We start from the raw sequence: 22,471 nt of genomic DNA on the forward strand, positions 1-22,471 counted from the left end.
ATGAAAAAGCCGTCGGAGCTGACAATGTAAATGACACTGGAAAAGAACAAATCCGGGGATAGTGTGGCACACGGCAGATCCGCGTCTGGTCCCGGGCACGCTCCGCCGACTTTGGGGAGGCGCCACCTCTAGGATCAATCTCATTGGCGCTCACCTGCCACTCGCACACGCCCCCAGCTCCTCGCCCGCATGCGCACGACGGGCAAACCCGCTAGGCCTTTCTGGTCGCCTTTCCCACCCCTGAATTCGGAACTCGGATGGTTCTGTTTCACGGGCCCGCCCCTTCGGCCCAGCCAATGAGGAAGCTGCCTTGGTGTTCCGCCCTCCTTGAAGGCAGTTGCGGCGGCGCAGCTCGCACACCCGGGCGGCGAGTAGGGATGGCTGCTGTAGTGGCGACTGCTGGCTGTCTGTTGCGGCTCCGCGCTGCCCGGGCCGAGGGACATTGGCGTCGGCTGCGTGGTGCGGGGCTGCTGCGGGGCTTCCTGCAGCCCACCTCTGCCGGCAGGGATGCGGCCCAGAGGCGGCAGGTGGCTCACTTCACTTTCCAGCCCGACCCGGAGCCCATGGAGTACGGTGAGCTAGGACCTGCCTTTTCTGTTCCCGCTGCAACTCAGACTCCCTGGCGGGCGGGCACACTCAAGGAATGCCACCCGCTAGGTCCGGGGTAGGGGCAGACAGGCAGATCGTGCGTCCCGGCATAATCCCTGCCCTGCGCTCTGGAGCCTCGTCCTACCTTAGGGTCTGGCTGTGGTTTCCTCCTCGCTCTGTTTTGGTGACCGTTCAACCCTTGAGAGGCAGCCCCTTGGCACCCTCGAGATGGGTGAGAGGACACACTGCGCTTTGGAAGGGCTTGAGGTGGAGGGGTGGTTCCTAGGGAACGCCTCGCTTTCTCCATCCTTGTCTTCCCAACCCTGGCTTTAGGTGGTGTTGTCCCAGCTTGTCGAGGGGTTGGCCACTAATTACTGGCAGCGGTATATAAATGAAATATTTTTCCCCCTCCTTTGGCAGGTAAGAGAAAACGGAGGAAGTAAGTAACTGAATTGATTTTCCCAAGGTCACAGAATAGGTTCTTCCTAGAGATGGGAGAGTCCGGGTTTCCTAGCTAAGCCTAGTACTGAGCTTGTGCTGGGGTAGGTTGCCACTTAGCCAAGGAGGTGTAATCGATGTAGGTGAAGGGAGGAAGAAGCCATCTCCTGCTTCTAACGGTAAGAAGGACACGTAACACACCTCAGAGTATGACAGTTGTATGACTTTTACAATTTTTTCCTGCAAGTTTTATGTAATCTCCAAAAGATCCGGTGCCATCATCAGAACATTGGAAACAATAAGAAAACGGTTGCCTTTTCCTTGTCTAATAAATTCTTACATGCTAGAGCTGAAGTTTGTCTTTACTTGTGAATAATAAGAATGACTATTTATTGAGTGCTTACCTGGGGCAGGCACTGTGCTCAGAAATTTACATTCTCATCTCATTTAATACTTAAGACAAACTTAAAGATGTCAACAATGTTTTCATTCCCATTTTTCAGTTAGGTTAACTGAGGTCTTGAGATAGTTTGTCCAAGGTTACGTGGGTAAGTTAGTGGTAGCTTCAACTTTGGAATTATTCAGATTCCAGAGCTTCCATTCTAAACAATGTGCTAAAATGCATGTAGAAAAAGTTTGCAAAGAGGTGTCCCAGTTTTGCGAAACAGTAGATACCATAAAGGTGAATAGTAGCAATTTTTTCTCACCACGAACCTCGAATTCTGTCTTCAGAGCAAAGAAACTTTAGCCCAGTACTTGAGAAATTGAGCGTAGGCCTTATTAACCCCCTTATGTAATTGTTAAATTGCTAAAATTTGAGTACAATGATAATCATGTTTTAATGTTTATTCTTATTATAGAAATAAAAACATCATAGATAATTTGGACAGTAGAAAAAGTGAAAAAAAAAAGCAAGTAATCTCACCACCCATTACTGTAAATATTGCTAACATTTTGAGGTGTATCCTTCCAGGTATTTCCTTCTAGTTTAGTAAAATTATTCTACTAATAAAATTAGTGGAATTAAATATCTGTAGTTTTAATACAAACATAATCTGCATTATTTAATGAGAAACATTTTCCCATATTGTTATATAGTTTTTATAACCTTCTTTAGAAGACATGTTCTCTGGAGTAGAAACACTCATAATTGAGTGGTTAAAATCTTGCCCTAGAATCAGATTGTCCTAGGTTCAGTCTTGGCCCTACTTCTGTAACTGTGGACTCATCACTTAACCTCTTTAAGTTTCAATTTCTTTATAAATAAGGAATTAATAATAAGACCTACTTCAGAAGATTGTTATGAGGACTAAATAAGGATAATGTGTATGATGTACTTAACACAGTCTCTGACAACTAGCTAAGAAGCACTCAGCAATAAATGAAACTTTAATTGCCGTTATGCTTTAGTTGTTACAGTTTTGCAATGTTACAAATAATGCAGATAGAAACATTTCATATATTTTATGTATCTGAGATTATTTCTTTAGGTTAAAGTTCCAGGGATATTTCTGACTCAAAGATATGAACACTTCAATGGATTTTTAATGCTTAGTTCAAATTACCAGTTTATACTCCCATGGGTGTTATGCTAAAATCGCAGGTGTATTGTGATGTGATTCATAATAAAAAAATACATGTTTGGTTTTTGTTCCAATTCTGGCAGAGCTCCTAAAACCCTTGAAATTTCCTGTGAAGGGAGCAGTAAAAGTATCTTTTGTTATGTTAATGTTGTTTTTTGAAAGTTCCTAAATCACTTAAGGATGGGATCTTGGTCTATGGAAGAACCAACCCTGTGATTAGAAGTCTGGAACTTTTAATTCCATCTCCCTGACCTCTGATGAGGGAAGAGGGACTGGAGATTGAATAAATTACCACTGGCCCATGGTTTAATCATCATGCCCATTTAATGAAGCTTCCATAAAAACCCAAAAGGACAGGACTCAGAGAGCTTCTGGGTTGGTGAACAGATGGAGATTCTGGGAGAATGGTGTGCTCAGAGAGCATGGAAGCTCCTCACCCCTTCACACAATACTTGCCCTATGCATCTCTTCTATCTGGCTGTGCCTGAGTTATATCCCGCAATCTAGTAAGTAAAATGTTTCTCTGAGTTCTGGGAGCTGGTTTAACAAATTAATTGAACCCAAGGAGGGGGTTGTGGGAAACTCTGATCTTTAGCTGGTTAATCAGAAGCACAGGTGACAACCTGAACTTGCGATTGTCATCTGAATTGGGGGGAGGGGGCAGTTTTGTGGGACTGAGCCCTTAAGCTCTGGAATCTGATGTAACCTCTAGGTAGATAGTCATAGAATTGAGTTAAATTTTAGGACATCCAGCTGGTATCACAGAATCGCTCGGTAGTGTGTTAAAAACACACCCACAATGGAATTAGTGTCAGAATTGTATGTGCGCACACACATTATTTAACAGCATTTTGGATCCATGGTTGGAAATACAAAAACAATGTTTTCTCTCTGCGGTTGGTTGAATCCAAGAATGCAAAACCGGAGGATACAAAGGGCCCGCTGTATTTATTGAAAAAAATTGACGTCTAAGTGGACCCATGCAGTTCAAGGGTCAACTGTAGTTTTGTACTACCGTTTTTTGTATTAAAGATATTAATGATGATATTAGCTTTCTGCCTTTCATAGGTGCTACAGAGTATTTTCATTCTTTTGGTTATTTTGACACATGAAAAGGACTAGTTAAAATAGAGTGGTGGTTAGGGTCCACTCTGAGGAGGTGACGTTTAAGCCCCATTGTGAGGAATGACAAAGGAATCACCTCTACAAAGATCAGGGTGGAACAAGGAAGAAAGGAAGAAACAAGGCCAGACAAGGACAGGTGCCCTGAAGTGGAGGGAGCCTGTGCTGTGTGACTGAGAAGGCCATTGTGGTTGGGATATGCTGAGTAGGGGGAAATAGGTGGCTGCCAAAGACCAAAGGTGGAGTAGACTGAAGAGTCTTCTTTCCGGTATTAGAGTTTGTAGGGAACAGAACATGAGTAGAGAGGTTAGAAAGCAGGGGCTTAATATGAGGAATGGAAAATAATGAGTTTGGAGGAAAAGGATGAGGGGTAGGAAATAAGTTTGGAAAGGCCAATGGAGGCCTCGGAAGCCAGAATAAAAGTTGGGGGAGAGCAAAGCTTGAATATCTCCAATATAGCCTACATGTGCTGGATGAATTACATTTAAGTTTGGACTTTGTTCTTTGGACTGTGGATGGCCATTGAATGTTTTTAGGCAAGAAAGTGACTTGAGATGTGCTCATGTTACATGATTAGGAAAGTTTATAGAGTGGATCATTGAGGGGAAGGTAAGGTGGCAGAGAAATCAGTCAGAAGGATATTGTAATTGTCCACATTAGAGGATATCATTGTTTGAACTTGGAGAGTGCCAGTGGGAATTGTTGTATGTTTTGGAGGAATTACCAGATTTGGCACTGTGGGGGGTGAGGGAAAGGGGTATCAAAGGTGACTTGACATTTTCAGCCTGGGAGGCTAAAAGGATGATGATAAGAGAAGTGGTATCTCTGATACAAATGAGGAGTGCTGGAGGAGAAGCATGTTTTCTGAGGGAGATTGGGGATGACTTAGATTTTTGATTTGTTGACTTGATGTCTTAGTCTGTTTAGGCTGCTATAACAAGAATACTATAGACTGAGTGGCTTACAAGCAACAAATTTGTTTTTCACAGTCTGGAAGCTGGGGAGTCTAAGATCAAGGCATTGGCAGATTCTTGTCTGGTGAGCTCCCTTGTTCTCAGACTGCCCTCTTCTCACTGTGTACTCCCGTTGTGGAAGGGGTGGGAGAGCTCTCTGAGGTCTCATGAGTGCTATGCCCTCATGACCTAATCACCTCCCAAAGGCCCCACCTCCTAACACCGTACATTAGGGATTAGTTTCAACATATGAATTTGGGGAGACATAGACATTCAGCCTATAGCATGGAAATGTTGTGGAGTAAAGCACTATGAGGAAGGCTAGTCTGAGTGCTAATCTGCCACCAAAACAACTATGTCAAAGTTGGGAACCCTTGAGACTAGATCTCTCCATGTCGCTTTTCCCCAGTCTTACTCAGAATTGTCTCAAATGTGTATCCTTCCTCTTTTCTCTTCCAAGTCTGTATTTCCTTGTTCTCACTCACTTTATTACTGCTCACCCAAACCTTTCTGTTGTACCCCACAGAATGATAATAATGATCGATACTTGCCAGTGTCCATCATGTGCCAGACACTGTTCTGAGTGCCTTAAATGTATCAGTTCATTTAATCCTCATATATAATAACAGTGCTGTGATAGACATTTTATTATGATCCATGTTTTACAGATGAAGTAACAGACACAAAGAGGTTAAAGTTCTATTTTTTGACATTTCAACTTCCCTAGGTCACCCCACTTGTAAGAAGTGGAGCCAAGCTTCCTTTTTAAGTTGTCTGGCTCAGTCTGGCTTCAAGAGGCCATTCTTCTAAGCACTCTGCTCTTCTACCTTTGCATCTTTTGTACATGCTTCAGTTTCTACACATAGCACTTGGCTCCCTCTTAACTCTACCTCAAACCTGGCTTTCCCCAAATCTGCTGCTGCTTTTGCATCTCATTTGAGTAGACACTACAGTCCTTCTCTTTCATTGTGATTTACCCAACTTCAAGTTTCTTCTCTATTTAATTTATAATCAGGGAACTTGATTCATACTTTTCCTAATCCCATTTTTGCCATTGTTGTGGAAGATGGCAACATTCTAGAGGCAATATTGGAAAGAAGTTAAGAGTTGGGTGGGGTCCTTTAGTTGGACATGCCGAAATCTGAACCTCACTTTCCGACTTTTCATTGTGACGTTGCCCAAGTTTGTCAGTCTTCAGAAGCTTTCTTCATCTGTATTGCCTCAGAGCAATACAGAGGGGACTCAAAGAGATAATCCTTATGATTACTGGTGCCAGTTATGCTGGAATTGGTCTCCCTAACTAGGGGAAATGGAAGAGAAGCAGCACAGAACAGATGGTCAATAAGTGGTAGACATTTGATAGTAACTACCTCACTGAATTCTCACAGTTGCCCTATACATTGGATATTATCCCTGTTTTAGAGAGGAGCAAGCTGAATGTCAACAGTTAAGTATCTTTCCTTGTCGCATCCAGTGTAACACGGGCAGTGAGAGAATGAAAAGAGGCGGCAAAGGGTTATAAAAGAAACAGAAATCAAGAAATTTGTGCAATAGGGGCCAAGGGTCTCACAGCCTCAAAGACTGAGAACCCTGAATTGGGCCACCTTGTGGCTTTTATTGATGTACACACAGGAAGTAGCATTGTTTTCTCCACTGTCTGTGAGTCTCATACATCATACCAGAAAACTGATTCAAACCAATCACCCGTGCCTGCAAGCAGCCGGAATTGAAAGTCCCATGATGTCTTAATAATTGTGGTATGTGCCTCCCCAGGGAGAAAACCTTTATGCTGAAACTTAGTGATAAGAATAGAAGGAGAACTGATGTTATCACATCATTGAATCACTTCCCAAGCAGGTTGTGGGAAGGAATATAGCCACATAGGCAGAAGCTCTCCTTAGACGGGGGAAGGTGGGGGGCCGTGCCCACCTCTATCGATCCCATGAGTTCTCCAGGTGGTTCCCACACAACTGTGCCTGGTTTAGGTCGTTCCCCCCATGGGGAATCTTACTCGTCATTGGCTATACAGCCATCTTTTGGGGCCAAACAGGGAGACATAAGGTGTAAGCACAAAGGTGAAGAAAGTTCCTGAAAGGATCCATCTCACAGACTCTTCTTTCTTTAGGGGTAGGCATGAGGGGACAGACGGTTAGGCTGCTGCGTGACAGCATCTCCCCCTTTTTGTTTTTGAAGCATGAGAAGCACAGATCTCGTGGATTCTTCATTCATTGCCCGTCGGAGGGCTGTTTGTCCATTTCTGAGGACTAAACAAAATAAACATAAAACAGTAAACAGAATGACAATAGCACACGCAAACCCTCCACTCAAAATCTTTATCCTATTGACAGGGTTTGAAGTAGAAAATCCTTCTGCAGCCGCAGAAAGTGCCTCCTCTCCAGGGAGGAGTTGAAGCTTGGCCTTAGACATCTGATCAACTTCTTGTTGCAGTTGTAAAATGTCCATAGTGAGATTAGGCATATGCCCCAGGAGATGGGCTCGTACCTCAGACCACTGGGTACGAGTTTGATTATAAGAAAAAGGGGTTACACAATAGGTAGATATATTCCAATCACATTTTAAAGTAATCATAGTATGGAGATTTTCCAATTGATCGTCAAGAAATACAACAGTAGTTTCTAAATCATCTAATCTAACTTTAATTTCCTGATCTATTTTAACTTGTTGATTCCAAGATTTACTAGCATTTTTATGTCATTTTTGTACAAATTCAGTGGTCTGTACCGTTTGGTGTAGAGCTACTCCAGAAACGGCAGCGACTGTGGTTATAGCAATTATTCCCATAATAGCCGCAGTAAAGAGTCCAATAAATCTTTTGGTTCTATGTAAGATCTGATGAAAAAATTGAAGAATAATATGGACTGTGGGGGAACCTTCCCACACCCGCATGGCCTGAACAGGGAGCCATAGCCCCCGTCTTTTTTTTTAAGTCACAATATTATCACTGGAGGCATTATAAATGGAAGAATTAATACAGGTATACAATCGACATTGAGAACATTTAACTAATTTTGAGGTTTGATCAACAATAATAGTTCCTACTAGGAATACAAAAGGAGTCTTGAGACATGTTTGTAAATAAAATGTTTTTGTTTTTTGAAGCCGGAAAGTGTATAGATTTATTTCTTTTTGGGAACTATTACCTTTCCATATCTGATTTTGTCCAAGACTCAAGACTACTTTCCATATGGTCTTTTGAAATGGGCCTCAGGTGGGTTTAATCATTTTTAGTTGAGGAGGAGCAAGAGCCCTATCCCTCCAAGAGATGGGGACATTATATGTTGATTTAACGATTCTTGGATATCCATCTCCAGACAACAAGTCACTCAGAGATCTATGTCCAGTACACATTAATCGTGAACAGCTGTTAATTGAAGCCCCATAAAGGCCCCAGTCAATCACAGTTCCATAGTTATTGTTAAACAATATACAGTCCATGGTCCCTTGGCACTCTTCCCAGTGGACCCTAGACTGATTATTAATGATGTCACTATTTTGAAGACAAGAAGGTATAAGTGGAGGAAAGCTATGAGTACTTAATTGTTGTTTTAAAAATCCTTTCCCAGAGATCATAAACAAATCTTTATATGTATCATTTTCTCATCCTCTTGGAATTACCCAGGCATGATCTATCAAAGAAACACATGAAAGAATAGACCAATACAAAGAGGGGTATACAGATACCCTAGAGATGTATGGCTGGAGAATGTAAATTCTCGGCCTTTTTCTTCAGGAAATTCTGGGCCTCTTTGACCCTCCCGTCCTGGGAATCAGGAACTATCGTTAATATAAATTAAAGGAGGGTCATCATGCCAGGTCACAGGGGTTAGTAATGGTGGGTTAGGGATATAAGCCCAATAAGTAAAATTATCAGCTTTAACACTTAATGGAAGGCAACTTGCAATAGAAAGCACTGCCATAATGGATACCAACATATTGGCATCAGATTTGGGAATTTTTTCTTTGATGAATCTTTTTTCCGCTTCCTGGGACAACTTCATCAGTTGCCTCCAAGTTGGAAGTGCAGTAGCTCTTGATTCAGGTGTCTTAATTGATGGTGACACTGATGTTACAGGAATAGGCTGGCATGAGGTACTATAAGGCCCAGGATCTGGTGATGGAACAACAGCCAACGGGGGTGGTGGCAGGTTAGACTGATGATAAGAAGCGGAAGGCTGAGATGTGACACAGGACATCTCCATGGTAGACGGTCCTCAATGTTTCAGACCTTGTAAATGGTTGCAGCCATCTATACTGGCTCTGCTGTTGTTGGTTCTTCCTGCTGTTGACTGTCAGACTGGTCTTCGGTGTGTTGTTTATGATATGGTTTAGTACACTGACTGGGCACCCACAAAGGACATTCTTTTGGTCCTGGAGAAACCCAAGCATAACCTTGTCCCCATGTTAACAAAGTTCCTAACTGCCATTGATTAGTTTGGATATCTTTCCACCAAATGGGCACATTCTCCAAAGCTTTAGGACTATAGAGATTGTTAAAATGTCTTTCAGTAGCTGTGTGCCCAAGGTGCGGTTCTGTGCTGGAGCCAGAATAATTTAAAACATTTAAAATAAACATGGCTTTAGCTAGCTGAACTTGTGGCGGATCCTTGCTGTCTCCCCCTTTTTGTTTTTGAAGTTGTCTTTTCAAAGTACAATTAGCACATTCAACAGTGGCTTGGCCTTGTGGATTATAAGGAATTCCTGTGGTGTGATTAGTTTTCCACAGTTCACAGAACTTTGTAAATTTTGTTATAAGCAGGGCCATTATCTGTTTTAATCACTTGAGGAAGCCCCATGATTGAAAAACAGGTAAGTAAATGGTGTCAGGAGTGTTTGGTGGTCTCACCGGTTTGCGCAGTGGCGGTGAGATAGCCAGAGGTAGTATCAACAGTAACATGGACAAAAGAAGGGGCATGAGTCACATCCATCTGCCAGATAGCATTGGGAACTAAACCTCGGGGATTGGCCCCTTCAGGACACTCCTGTGGGGCATTAAGGATTTGACAAGTTGGACAGGTTTGTACAATCTGTTGAGCTTGTTTATAAGTAATAGGAAAGCGGGCCCAGAGGCCGCCGGTATTCACATGAGTCAGAGAATGAAAATGGGTTGCCGTGGTAACCAGGGCACTTGCTACTAATGAATCAGCAATAGCATTGCCACGCATCAATTGTCCTGGTAAAGGGTATGAGAGTGAATATGTGTAATTAAAAATGGATGATGACGGTTTCTTACCACCTGTTGGGAGTTGATTAAAAAGAAGTTGGAGAGACGGGTTTGAATTATAAGATAAAGACGCCGTCTCAATGTTTTGTACTGTATGTACAACATAGGCAGAATCAGAAACAATATTTAAAGGCTCAGTAAAATTTTTTTAAAGCAATTAGAACAGCTACCAATTCTGCTATTTGTGTAGAGGCACAATTAGTTTGTATGAATTGTTGGTCCATTTCACTGACAATGGCTGCCTTACCCTTACTAGATATGTCAGTGAAAACTGTGATACCCTGTGGAATAGGGGTTGGTCCAAGCTTTTTAGGTAAAATCATTTAGTTTTTAGAAGAAACTGGACTAACTTGTTTTTTGGATAATGATTGTCAGTTACTCCAAAAAATTAAAAAATAGCAGTTTGCCAAGATTCAGAAAGAATGTTTAAATGTGTTATTTGTTGTTTTTGAAAGGAACTACTATTTTACTTGGTTCTTTGTCCATTTAAATGAAGCACCCTGGTGATATGAGTTCTGAGGTTAATTTTATATAACTTGGGAGTGACTTAACGAAGTTGTTAGGCAGAAACAGGTACTCTACCAGGTCATTTTGTTGAATAATGACCGCCACAGGCGAATGTAGAGTGGGGAAAATTAAAATTTGTGAAGGCAAAAAGGGATCAATACGTTGAACTTGAGCATAGTGAATTTTTTTTCCAACTGATTCTAACTCTTTGTTGGCTTGAGGAGTTAGGATGTGGGGGCTATCCAGTTGAGGGGGGCCCCGCAAAGGACCAAATAAATTACTGAGAGCACAAGTGGGAATTCCCAGAGTTGGACGTAGCCAATTAATATCTCCCAATAATTTTTGTAATTCACTTAATGTAGAGATTTGATCTTTCCGAATTTGTACTTTTTGAGGCCGGATGGTCTGTCTATCTACTATAGCTCCTAGATATTGTATAGGGGTGGTAGTTTGAATCTTATCAGTAACAATACAGAGACCTTCTGACTTGAGCTGTTCCTGGAGTAACTTAAAACAATTAGCTAAAATCTCTGTAGAAGATGCAGCACAGAGAATGTCATCCATATAGTGAATGATACAACAATCTGGAAATTTTTCTCTAACTGGCAAAACAGCTCGAGCTACAAAAAACTGGCAAATTATATATATATGCTATTAAGCATTCCCTGTGGAAGAACTTTCCATTGATATCTTTTGATAGGTTTTTTGTTATTTATAGAAGGTACTGAAAATGCAAATCTAGGGCAGTCTTAAGGATGTAAGGAGGTAGTATAAAAACAATCCTGTAAGTCTATTATTACTAATGGCCAATTTTTAGCAATCATGGACGGTTGTGGGAGTCCAGGCTGTAAAGGACCCATAGGTTCGATTAGAGCATTAATAGTTCGCAAATCAGTGAACATTCGCCATTTTTCTGATTTTTCTTTTATCACAAACATAGGCGAATTCCATGGACTAGTGGAGGGCTCTGTATGATCTTGTTCTAATTGGTTTTGTACTAATTCTGTCAAAGCCTCCAATTTTTTTTTTTTTTTTTTTTTTGAGAGGGGACCCTGTCCTATCCAAAGAGGCTTGTTATTAATCCATTTAAGAACTGTAAGAGTCCACAGTTCTGCAACAGTGGCCCCTACATAAAAGGCTCCTGATTTTCTGATTTAAATCCCAGTCCCTCACATCCTTGTTGAGAGGAGTGCTGTATAGGTTGAGTGATTCCCTGATTCAATTTTCCTAAACCTTTTCCTGGCTGATCGCCCATATGACTCATCATATTTTGACTTTGAGGACTATATTGTCCAGGGGATATCCAGATTTCTGCTTCCCATTGAGTGAGCAGATCTCGACCCCATAAATTCACTGGAATGTCAGCAACATAAGGTTGTAAAAATCCCTTTTGTCCCTCAGATCCGAAGCAAGAAAGAATGCGAACACTTTGATACAAACCTGAGTCTCGGCCCACCCCAACGATATTAATGTTGGGCTCCTGGACTTGCCAGTTCACTGGCCATTACTGAGAGCTAGTTATAGGAACATCAGCTCCTGTATTTAAAAGACCCTTCAATTTTTTACCTTGTATTTCAATTTGACAAACTGGACGGATTCCTGATATTTTTCCTGCTAGAAAAATACCTGCCAGACCGGTATTTCCAAATCCCCCAGTTCCTCTTTTTTGTGTTCCCTTTTTTCCTGGGGGGGATAGGGGGTGAAAAGGAGTTGAGCAACTCATTCCTCCTTTTCAGCTGACCAGGGAACGGAAGAGACCTTATAATTTGAATCTCTCCCTCATAGTCTGGATCAATTATGCCAGTGTGGACTGTAACTCCTTTTGATGTTAAGCTTGAACGACCAAGGAGAAGTTCGACTGTATTTGGAGGGATTGGTCAAATTATTCCCGTGGGCACACGAAGGGGGTTTCCCCTGGAAGCAGCAGAATATCTTGAGTTGTGCAGATGTCTCTTGCAGCACTTCCCTCGGTGGCAGGAGTTAATTGTTGTACTGATAATTTTGGGGAGGAGGCACAGCCTGGTAATTTTGAGGCATCGCCTGACTCACATATGCCCCAGTTATTGTCTGGGCCTGGGGCTGGCCCTGCCTCCCATTTCCCTTAAGGAGTGTTCCATCTTTGTGATATGATGATTTACATTCTGATGCCCAATGATTTCCTTTCTTGCATCGAGGGCAAATCCCGGGTTGTTTAAGACCCTGGGGAACAGAGGAATTCTGTGGTGGAGAATTTTCTTATGGCACTCCCTTTTAGTGTGCCCTGTTTTTCCACAATTATAACAGGTGCCTGTGAACCTGTTTTTTCCTTTTGTAAATCCTGTAATTTCCTGAGCCAACATAGTGGCCTTGAATTGTTCTGTTCCTACTCCTGGCATAATCGAAGATATCCCATGACATCAGTTTTTCCTTTCTGAGCTCCAATAGCCTGTTTACAACCCTCATTAGCATTTTCATAAGCCATAATTTGTAAAATTATATCTGCTGCTGGAGAATTAGTCACCCGTTTGTTAATAGCTTCTTGTAAGCGAGCGATAAAATCTGAGTAAGGTTCCTGTGGACCATGTAAAATCTTCTGGAAAGAAGATGGAGCTTTGCCTTCCACCTCTATCTTTTTCCATGTCGTCAGGCAAATCTGTTTTGATTGATCAATAGCTTGGTCTTCCATCCCCAATTGATCTTGTGTATCTACCCAATCTCCTTTTCCTAATAATTGGTCCTGAGTGATATCAAGATTACAAGTTTGATTATGTCTTCCCTGAGTCTCTGTACCATCAATCCACCAGGTTTTGAATTGTAAAAATTGAAAAGGGGCCAGACAGGTTTTTGCTAACGCATTCCAATCTACAGGAATCAGCCGATTGCCATCAGCAATGCCTCTAAGGAGGCCTACAGTATAAGGTGAAGTAGGTCCAAATTGCAAAACTGCCTGTTTTAATTCTTTGAGTAATTTGAAAGAAAAAGGTTCATGAACTGCCTCCTGAATCCCGTCAGGGTGTTCTTCAGTAGGGGCTTCGCGTTCCCTAATGACTACAGGGAAGGCCAAGGCATCTACATCCCCTTCTAACCTGGCCTGGCGTATGCCATGCTCTGTGGCTGATAATGAAGAGCATGTGCCCTTTCTTAGTGTGGGAGGTACACTTTTGGAAAGAAAAGGATTGTTATTTTTCACTACTGATCTTGAAGGCCCCCACATCTGTTCCCTAAAGGAAGGCGGTGGTGAAGGTAAATGAGACAAGCGTGTGGGAGCAGGACAATTGTCCTTTAAACAGTCTCCCAAGTTTGGATATAATGATTTTGGGACTTCATCTTCTCTATCCTCCCTCTCCCCTATCTGGTCCTCTATCTCTCTTTCCATCTCCTCCTCTGAGTCTGTCTGAAGAGGTTCCAAAGCTGAATGAACTAGTTCCCATGTTTCCCAGATTGAATTGGGCAAAGAAACCCCTTTGGAATGTAAGTTACGGAGGTCTCGTCTGACTTCCTCCCATTGATCTAAATCAAGTGTTTCAAGGTTTGGAAACCAGAAACAATGAGTTTCAGTCACCTTAAGAAGTTCCTCTACTTTCTTTTCTGAGGTTTTATGTTTTCCCTTCTTAAGTTGTTTAAGCAGGCAAATATAAGGTCTATATTTACTCTCAACATTGCCCATGTTAGTAAAAGAAAAGAGCAAAGAAAAGAGCTTTTACTTCAAGTTCACTCTGATGCTTGTCTGGCCGCGTCCCTCGCGGGACTTGAAGGTCTGTCTTGGCTATGGTTTACTTGTATAAGCCCCGAGCCTGGTTGGCTAAGCACCGGATCACCATTTTGCCTTATGATGTGACCATGAAACTGCAGATTAGAGCCCATACAAGCTCCGTAGCCGAGGCCGTGGAGCTAAGATCAATTATTCACACAATCACACTCTCACATACAAAGGGGTTTAGTAAGTTTTTTTCCAACTCCCCTTTTCCTTGGTTAAATTCTCCGGGACCTTCCCTACCTCCTTATTAGGTAGTTGTCGTGATGGATGCCCGGGGTCCTTGCAGTGACTCCACCGGTTAATGTCGACTTGTAGTCGTCCTTCCCTCCTCCAGCCCCATGTTGGGCGCCAGATGTCATGTCCAGTGCAACACGGGCAGTAAGAGAATGAGAAGGGGCGGCAAAGGGTTAAAAAAGAAACAAAAATCAAGAAATGTGTGCAATAGGGGCCAAGGGTCTCACAGCCTCAAAGGACTGAGAGCCCCGAATCAGGCCACCTTGTGGCTTTTATTGATGTACACACAGGAAGTAGCATTGTTTTCTCCGCGGTCTGTGAGTCTCATACATCATACCAAAAAACTGATTCAAACTAATCACCCGTGCCTACAAGCAGCCAGAAACGAAAGTCCCAGGATGTCTTAATAATTGTGGTATGTGCCTCCCCAGGGAGAAAACCTTTATGCTGAAACTTATTGATAAGAATAGAAGGAAAACTGATGTTATCACATCATTGAATCACTTCCTAAGCAGGTTGTGGGAAGGAATATAGCCACATAGGCAGAAGCTCTCCTTAGACGGGGGAAGGTGGGGGGCCGTGCCCACCTCTATCGACCCCGTGAGTTCTCCAGGTGGTCCCCACGTGACTGCCTGGCTTAGGTCTTTCTCCCCGTGGAGAATCTTACCCGTCATTGGCTATCCAGCCATCTTTTGGGGCCAAACAGGGAGACATAAGGTGTGAAACAAAGTCCCTGAAAGAGTCTCTGTGAGACTCTTCTTTCTTTAGGGGTAGGCACGATGGGACAGACGGTTAGGCTGCTGCATGACAACATTTCCCAAAGTCACACAGTGTGTAAATAGCATCCCAGATTCCAGGCCAGGCCTGCCATACGCCCATGTCTTTGCTCCCTTCATCACCCCGTGTTGCTCTCCAGGAACAGCAAATCTGGGCCTCTCCCTGCTGTTGATTTCAGGCATTGTATATATGTGTAGACTTGTTTATTCATTCATTCTATGCATTTTGTTTTCTCCTGGATGCCAAACTTTGCTAGGTGCTTAGGGATATGGAGATGGGCCTGTCCTCAGGGAATTTGAATTCTAGTGAAGGAAATGGATGAAAAATAGCAAGTAAATGCCTACTTAAATCAATCCTAATTGCTGTACACCATCTGATGGAAGGAGGGTGATAGAGATGTGACAGCCCCTAAGAAGAAGTAACATTTAACCAAGCTTTAAAGGGATCAAAAAGGAGTATTCACGGAGGTGTGAAGTGGGTGCCAGGCAGAGGGATCGGCTTGTGTGAACATACTGAGGTGGCAGGGATCTTGGTTTGGTAGACCTGAGAGAACACTCGAGTGGTGAGCTTTGGGGACAGTCATGCAGAATGGGACTAGAGGTGGACAGTGATGAGATCAAACAGGGCCTGTGGACATGGAGAGGATGGGGCTTTATTCCAGGTTCAGTCAGAGGCTCTTAAGGACTTTGAGCAAAGGAGTAATTGCTTTTTAGGACTCACATTACAGCATTGATGAATGACTTGGAGGGGTAAGGGTGAAAGAGTACAAATGAGGAGGCAGTACTACGGAAGAAATGTTTGTGTCCCTCCCAAATGATGTTAGAGCCCAAATCCCAATGTGAGAGTATTTGGGGATGGGGCCATTGGGAGGTAATTAGGTCATGAGGGTGGAACCCTCATGAATGGGATTAGACCCCTTATAAGAAGAGACCCCAGAGAGATATCTCTTTCCCTACAATATGAGGACACAGCAAGAAAATGGTTTTCTGCAAACCAGGAAGAGGGCCCTCAGCAGCAACTCACTTTGGTCCTGGAATTCCCAACCTCTACAAAGAACAATGAGAAATAAATTTCTGTTGTTGAAGGCACCAAATCTATGGTATTTTGTTATAGCAGTCACCTGAGCTGACTAAGGCAGTTTTCTGGATCAGGAAAGAGATGATGAACTCTGGAAATAGGAGATGGTAGTGCCGGATTTTAAGCTGCATTTTGGAAGTAATGTATTTTGAAGTAGGATGTGACGGATTGGATGCAAGTAATGAATAAAAGGAAGACATTCAAGGATGCCTCCTTGCTTTCTGTCTTGGACACCTGCGTGGAGGGTAGTGCTGTTTGCTAAGATGTGAAAGTAGCATCTTGGGCATAGACTTCCAGAGTTCAGTTTTGTGCTTGTTGAGTTAAAAAAACCCAAGACACCCAAGTAAGGAATGGCTGACTGTTGGATATAAAAGTCAAGAGCTCTGAGGAGAGATCTGGATTGCAGATACCCATTTGGGAATCACAAGCATGTAGATGGGTTTAAAAACCATTTAGAGATGGAATAGAGAAGGTGCCAGAAAAAGGAAGGGAGGTACCATCGCTTGTCATATCTTGACCAACGTTACCCAGTGCCCTGACAGGGGGAACCCAGGGACCCTAGCCACAGTCTCTTCAACTTTCAGGCTTTCTTAGGACCTCCTATTTTGGTGACTCCCTCATTCTACCTCCACCCTAGCGCTGTTTACTTTCTTCCTGTTCATGGATATGCAGTATATATTGGCACCTTAAAAAGGCATTTATGCTTATCAATTCTTTATTTACATTTTAATGTAAACTGTTCTGTCCCTGATATTTTGACTCTCCTTGAAACTTGCTTTATAAAGTTGAGGTTGGGACTCTCTTTAATAGGGATTAGAGTGGGATAGAGAATTCATACATGGTACACAGAAAGAGATTCCTGGAGAATAGGGTGTCTGGAGGGGTGGAGGAGGTTTTTTTTTGGGGAAAATAGGTAGTTCCGTAGGCATCTTTCCATTTCACAATGCCAGACTAAGCCCCTGAAATCATTCATCATCATCACGCTTCCACAGGCATATACTGACTGTAATGTGTGTGTTAGGCATTGTGCTAAATGCTATGGTTCCTTAGGAATACGATGAGGAAGTGCCATATGTGATACACAGGTGTGTAGCAAGGACAAGGCAGCTCAGAGAGGGATCAGTGCTAGAAGTGTTGGCAGAAACTTGTTTTCGGAAAGTAAACTCTAATTTTCCATATCATAGCTGTGTATTTTTATTTGTTCGGGGTTTAACTACAAAGACACTTACTTTTGACATGTCCTACTGTGGTCCTTATTTATTTCTGGAGACTGCTGTTTGGGACCTATTTACCCCTTTTGTCTCAAGTGCTCTGGAAGGTCTCTCTCCCTTCAACACTACTGCCTACTGAATAGTTATTCAAAATAAGTGAACTCCATCAGACTGTTATTGCAATACCCCTTTCCCCTGTCCCGTTTCGCCTGCAGTCTAAGTCCGTCTTTGAATTGTGACATTGGTAGCTCTTTTTTCCTACCCCATTGCTTTCTCTGGGTTGATTAACAATTTGCTTTGTGTATTTTTTATCTTTAATGAAAGAGCTGCATGTATTTATCTGTTAAGCCATTCATTCAACAAATATTTATTGAGTGCCTACTACAGTACATGTCTGATGTAAACACCAAGCATATAGCACTGATCAAAAACAGATAAGAATCCCTGCCCTCTTGGTACTATGTTCTATTGTGTCCCTTCCATTTCAACAACATCCGCGTTATCTTTGCAGCAGTGATGATGACCTAGTTATTCATGATGCTCTACTTAGGACAATTTCAAGTGAGCAGCTGAATTCCAACCATGAAGTTGTTTTACCAGTGGGTACCCATTAGCTTGTGTCCTTGATTTGGGTAATTGCGCTGCTGTGTATATATTTTTATGTTTGTTTTGTTACAACTTTTAATCTTGAAAAGAAGAGTTGTCAGTCTGGTTTTGAAATTTAGCAGCCATTTATAAACACTGGCATTGTATGATTTGGCAGCTGTGTTTAGTAATTTTTGAGTGGTTTTCATAGACCACTTTTTCTTTTTTCAGGTCTTACCAGTGGCACAGCTTTGGTTAGACGTGCTACAATTGTGCTTATCTTATGAGGGAATACAGGCATATTTTATCAATGGTCTTTGGTGTAACCTACAGGAGAATAAGTAATTTTAAGGAAATTAAATATTTAAAATGATCTTACTTGTGAATAACTTGTGATTTATTCCTGACCAATCCACCAGTCATACTGCAACTTTAAAAGAATCAAAAGTAGATGTTACTGTATTAAAAATTGTCATTTAAAACTTTTAAAAGCATCTAGTAGAATAATAGTTAATCTAGAACCCTAAAATTTTGAATATATTTGAAAACAAGTGTTCAGGAGTAAAAGTTTATACACTCACATGGAAATATGACCTTTAAATGCCCTTACTTGTAAATTATTTTCAATATGAGTAAATTCTTTGTGGTTATCAGGCAATACTTTTCAGATTAACTTTGTATAATTTTTATTATTAAAGTCTACTGAACATTTGTTGAGCAGTAGTGAAATAAGATATCTCGGGGACATTCAGTTTTAATTCTAATGGTCAGCAGACCTGACATAAATACCAGATTAGATGTTAAGGCATTTTCCTTCTCCCTAGGTTCTTGACTATGAAAATCCTAATAGACAAAAATCTTACTTTAGGAAATATATGAAATAAGAAAAAGACTATGAATATCATGGTGGTTGGGAAAAAGGTTTACCCTAAACTATTACATCTGATGTTGGACACTCTTAAACAATTTAAAGAGTTTTTATAGACTGGAGAAGAATTTAAGGAAAATATCTATTAAGTGATATAGCCGTAGCCTAAAGAAAAATAAATTATGACGTGATCATGAACATGTGTGATTGTGTTTCTTTTGACATAAGTGGTCGAACATAAGTGATTTTCTTGAATAAATTCCTGTGATCCCCACCAGAAATAAGAGTAGAAATAGGCCTTTATTCTGCGCTCAGAACACAGCAGGGCAGATCTGAGAGGGGATTGCCAAGACCTGAAGCCTAGGCATTCAGCAGTGTTATGGGTCCAGAGAGACGTCTGAAGCCAGAGCAGGCAGAGAATCAGTAGCCCGGTTGTCAGTAGATAATGGAAGATTTAAGATGTCAAAGGTCAGAGTTTGCCATGGAGTCTTAGGAAGAAGATGGGGCTCCAGGAGAAAAGAGCGGCCGCTGTCTCACCGCCAGAAGGTCAAAGGCAATAGCAGCAGCTGTTGTGACCTACCCTGGGAATTAGCCCTTGGCTTTGGGATACACCAGGCTACTGAGCAGCACAGAGGTTAGATAGGGCAGTGGTCAGGGTAAGCGGCAGGTTTTGAAAGGATTTGATGTCAGCGTGGCTATGGGTTAAAGTGAGCATCAGTGCATATGGGTCAGGAGTGGGTCTGAAGACTGTGTCTGTGGATCAGAGAAGATCCAGGCAGAAGCCTTTCTCCGTTCTGAGCAGTGCTTTTGGAGAGGAGTTGACCTAAAGCTCTAGGATGACTGCAGGCACTGGGCAGCATTGAGGCTTCATTCATACTTTTAAAGCCATGATGTTTCTGAATTTCAACATCTGGAACTTTATCAAATAAAGCTTTATTCCCTTTAGAATAAGGCCCAGGTCAAGATGAAGGACACAGACAAAGTCCAGAATCTAACAACGAATAGCTAATATTTATTCAGCACTCACTGTGGTAGGTGTTGTTCTAAGAGGTTACATACACTGTTCCATTTAACCCGCCCAGTAACCCATGTAGGGAGACAGAGGTTGGCTTGCAGAGATTCTGACTTGAGCAGTGAGATAATAGGAAGAACCAAGTCTGATGTGCTTAGTTAGGCAGGATTCTCCAGATACCAGCAGTTCTGGGTACTAAAGTTTAAGGTTGCCTTCCTCATTGTTTTATGGCCCATGACCATTTGCTTTCATTGGCATATTTAACACATTCCACCGGTCATGTGCATTTTTTATAGCTTATGTTTCTGACACCCCTTTAGGGGATCTTCCTAGACCACTCTTACTCGGGATGGTTCCCTTTTCTGATTTTCTAGAACTTTTATTTATTGTCTATATACATTTGGTCATTTGATTATATTCCTTCTTTTTTTGTACTCTTTTTAAATTGTTTAATATATGTAAATTTTGCCTCATCAACAAAACTCTTGAAGTCTGTGTTGCTTTCGTATCTTCCACAGAACCATCATCATTGTATATAATCCAATAAATTCACATATTCTATACCTTTGTACCTTGATTAATCAAGTTGTAATCAACTGTTAAGAAATGGGTTATTTTTATATATTTTTTAATGTATGAAATGTTACTTAAAAAAAAAATTGTTTTCACAGGGCAAACTCAGAAAATGAATCTTTTCCAAGCAGTAACAAGTGCCTTGGATAACTCACTGGCCAAAGATCCTACTGCAGGTAAACTTCCTTTGTGCTTGATTGGGGTGGCTGTGCTACTTCAGCGTGGAAGATTTGTTGGAAATATTTGTCTAGAGCTCAGTGGTTAACATTATATCTACCTTAAATGCATAAAAGACCTGACCAAATGATTATGGTTACAAAATTAAATTATTAACACTTTTTTTTGTTTTTTGATCCACTCATTGCAAGTTAGTTCTCATGTATATCTAACATCATCATGTTAGTATGTGTGGTTCTGATATTAATATCTTCTGGATTATTACTTACTGTGTACTCCTAGCATATAGAAAAAATGGAAAATACTACTTCATTCAGCTTTGTATTTATAAAATCAAGATTTGATTCTGTACTTCCCTTTAGGATTCATTGTCATCTTGTAAGATTTTTTGGGGGAATAACTTTATAAGTAATTTAACCTTTATTTTACCAATTAAATTATTGATATAAAAACAGCTGTCCTGCTGTATTCTTAATTTAATTGGCTTTACTTCATATAAACATATATAAACATACAACAAATTTAGAAAACATACAGCATATGTGCTACATACAGAGGGTGCCAAAAAAAGTATACACATTTTAAGAAAGGAAAACTGTATTAAAATTGTAATAGTCAATATATACCAATAACGTAAGATGAATACAAATCACATTTGACTTCTGCAATTACAAGAGGTGCTCAAAGTGGTTACCATCAGCGTCCAGACACTTCTGATTATGGTGAACTACTGCTTGGGCAACGTTGACACATGGCACCCATGTTATATATATAATACCTTGGGTTTCTACTTGAGAATCTCTAGTTTAAGATGTAGTGAAAAACAAGTTATCTTTTAGGAGGAAGTGAGAGCTAGACTAATGGATAATTAGACCCTGCATTGCTTTGAATGCTGTCTGAGAATGATTGCTCTAGATGAGTAGAGAAGGGCCAGTTATTTTCCTTGGACCCATAGAGCTGGTTAGGTGCATTAATGTAACTAGAAGTTAGCACCATGAATTCCCATTGTTTTATTTTCTTTGTCTTACTTCAGAGCTCCTCGCAATTTGTACCTATACTGTTCTTTTCCTTGCTGACTGTCCCATCATGCTTGCCTTCTTTCTCTTTCACACATTCTAAGTCACTTAACTGTGACTGTTCTCTCAGCTTGGCATGTTTTGCCTTCAGCTCTTCCAGTTGCTGACTCTCATTGTATAATATACCACGTATAAAAAAAAATCCCCCAAAACCATTGGCCAGGGACTCAGGAGCCTGGAGTGTGAGTCATGGTTCTGCCTCTTGCTTTTTGACTTGGCAAGTTACTTTGCTAATCCTCTGACCTCATTCTTCATGGTAAAACAAGATTAGATTCTGGATCAGTGGTTCTTTCTCAAAGGGTGTGATTTTAATCCCCTCTCCTCTTTATGTCTAGAGACACTTTCGGCTCTCACAACTGTGTGTGGGGGGGACAACTGTCATCCATTGGGTAGAGATCAGAGATGTGATATGCTGCTGTGTATCTACAACGCACAGGACAGGCTGCTGCACTAAAAGAATTATCCAGTACACAATGTCAATGTCAGAATTGAGAAACTTTTATTTGGATCTATGGTCCATTTCTGTTTTTTGATTTAAAATAGAAACATTTAACTTACTTATTTCTCATTATTACTGTCATTTAGGGCTTGCTAAATAAATTTTTTTTTAAACATTGTTTTTCAGTAATATTTGGTGAAGATGTCGCCTTTGGTGGAGTCTTTAGATGTACTGTTGGCTTGCGAGACAAATATGGTAAGTGAATATCTTTAT

At 41.4% G+C, this 22,471-nt stretch overlaps 1 protein-coding gene across 5 annotated transcripts in view; it reads left to right on the forward strand.

The window, feature by feature from the left end:
- The first annotated feature begins 328 nt into the window (after nt 1–328).
- The window catches only part of BCKDHB (branched chain keto acid dehydrogenase E1 subunit beta), a 218,947-nt gene continuing 196,804 nt past the window's right edge, over nt 329–22,471 (forward strand). For all 5 annotated transcript variants that reach the window (XM_019729566.2, XM_074333225.1, XM_019729567.2 and 2 more), the window contains exons 1-3: nt 329–573; nt 20,605–20,682; nt 22,385–22,453. In XM_019729566.2, coding sequence (XP_019585125.1) covers nt 378–573; nt 20,605–20,682; nt 22,385–22,453 — 343 coding nt within the window. In that variant the 5' untranslated portion in view covers nt 329–377. The remainder of the gene's footprint in view (nt 574–20,604; nt 20,683–22,384; nt 22,454–22,471) is intronic.

Source organism: Rhinolophus sinicus, linkage group LG05 (genome assembly GCF_036562045.2).
Source record: "Rhinolophus sinicus isolate RSC01 linkage group LG05, ASM3656204v1, whole genome shotgun sequence".
Lineage (NCBI taxonomy): Eukaryota > Metazoa > Chordata > Mammalia > Chiroptera > Rhinolophidae > Rhinolophus > Rhinolophus sinicus.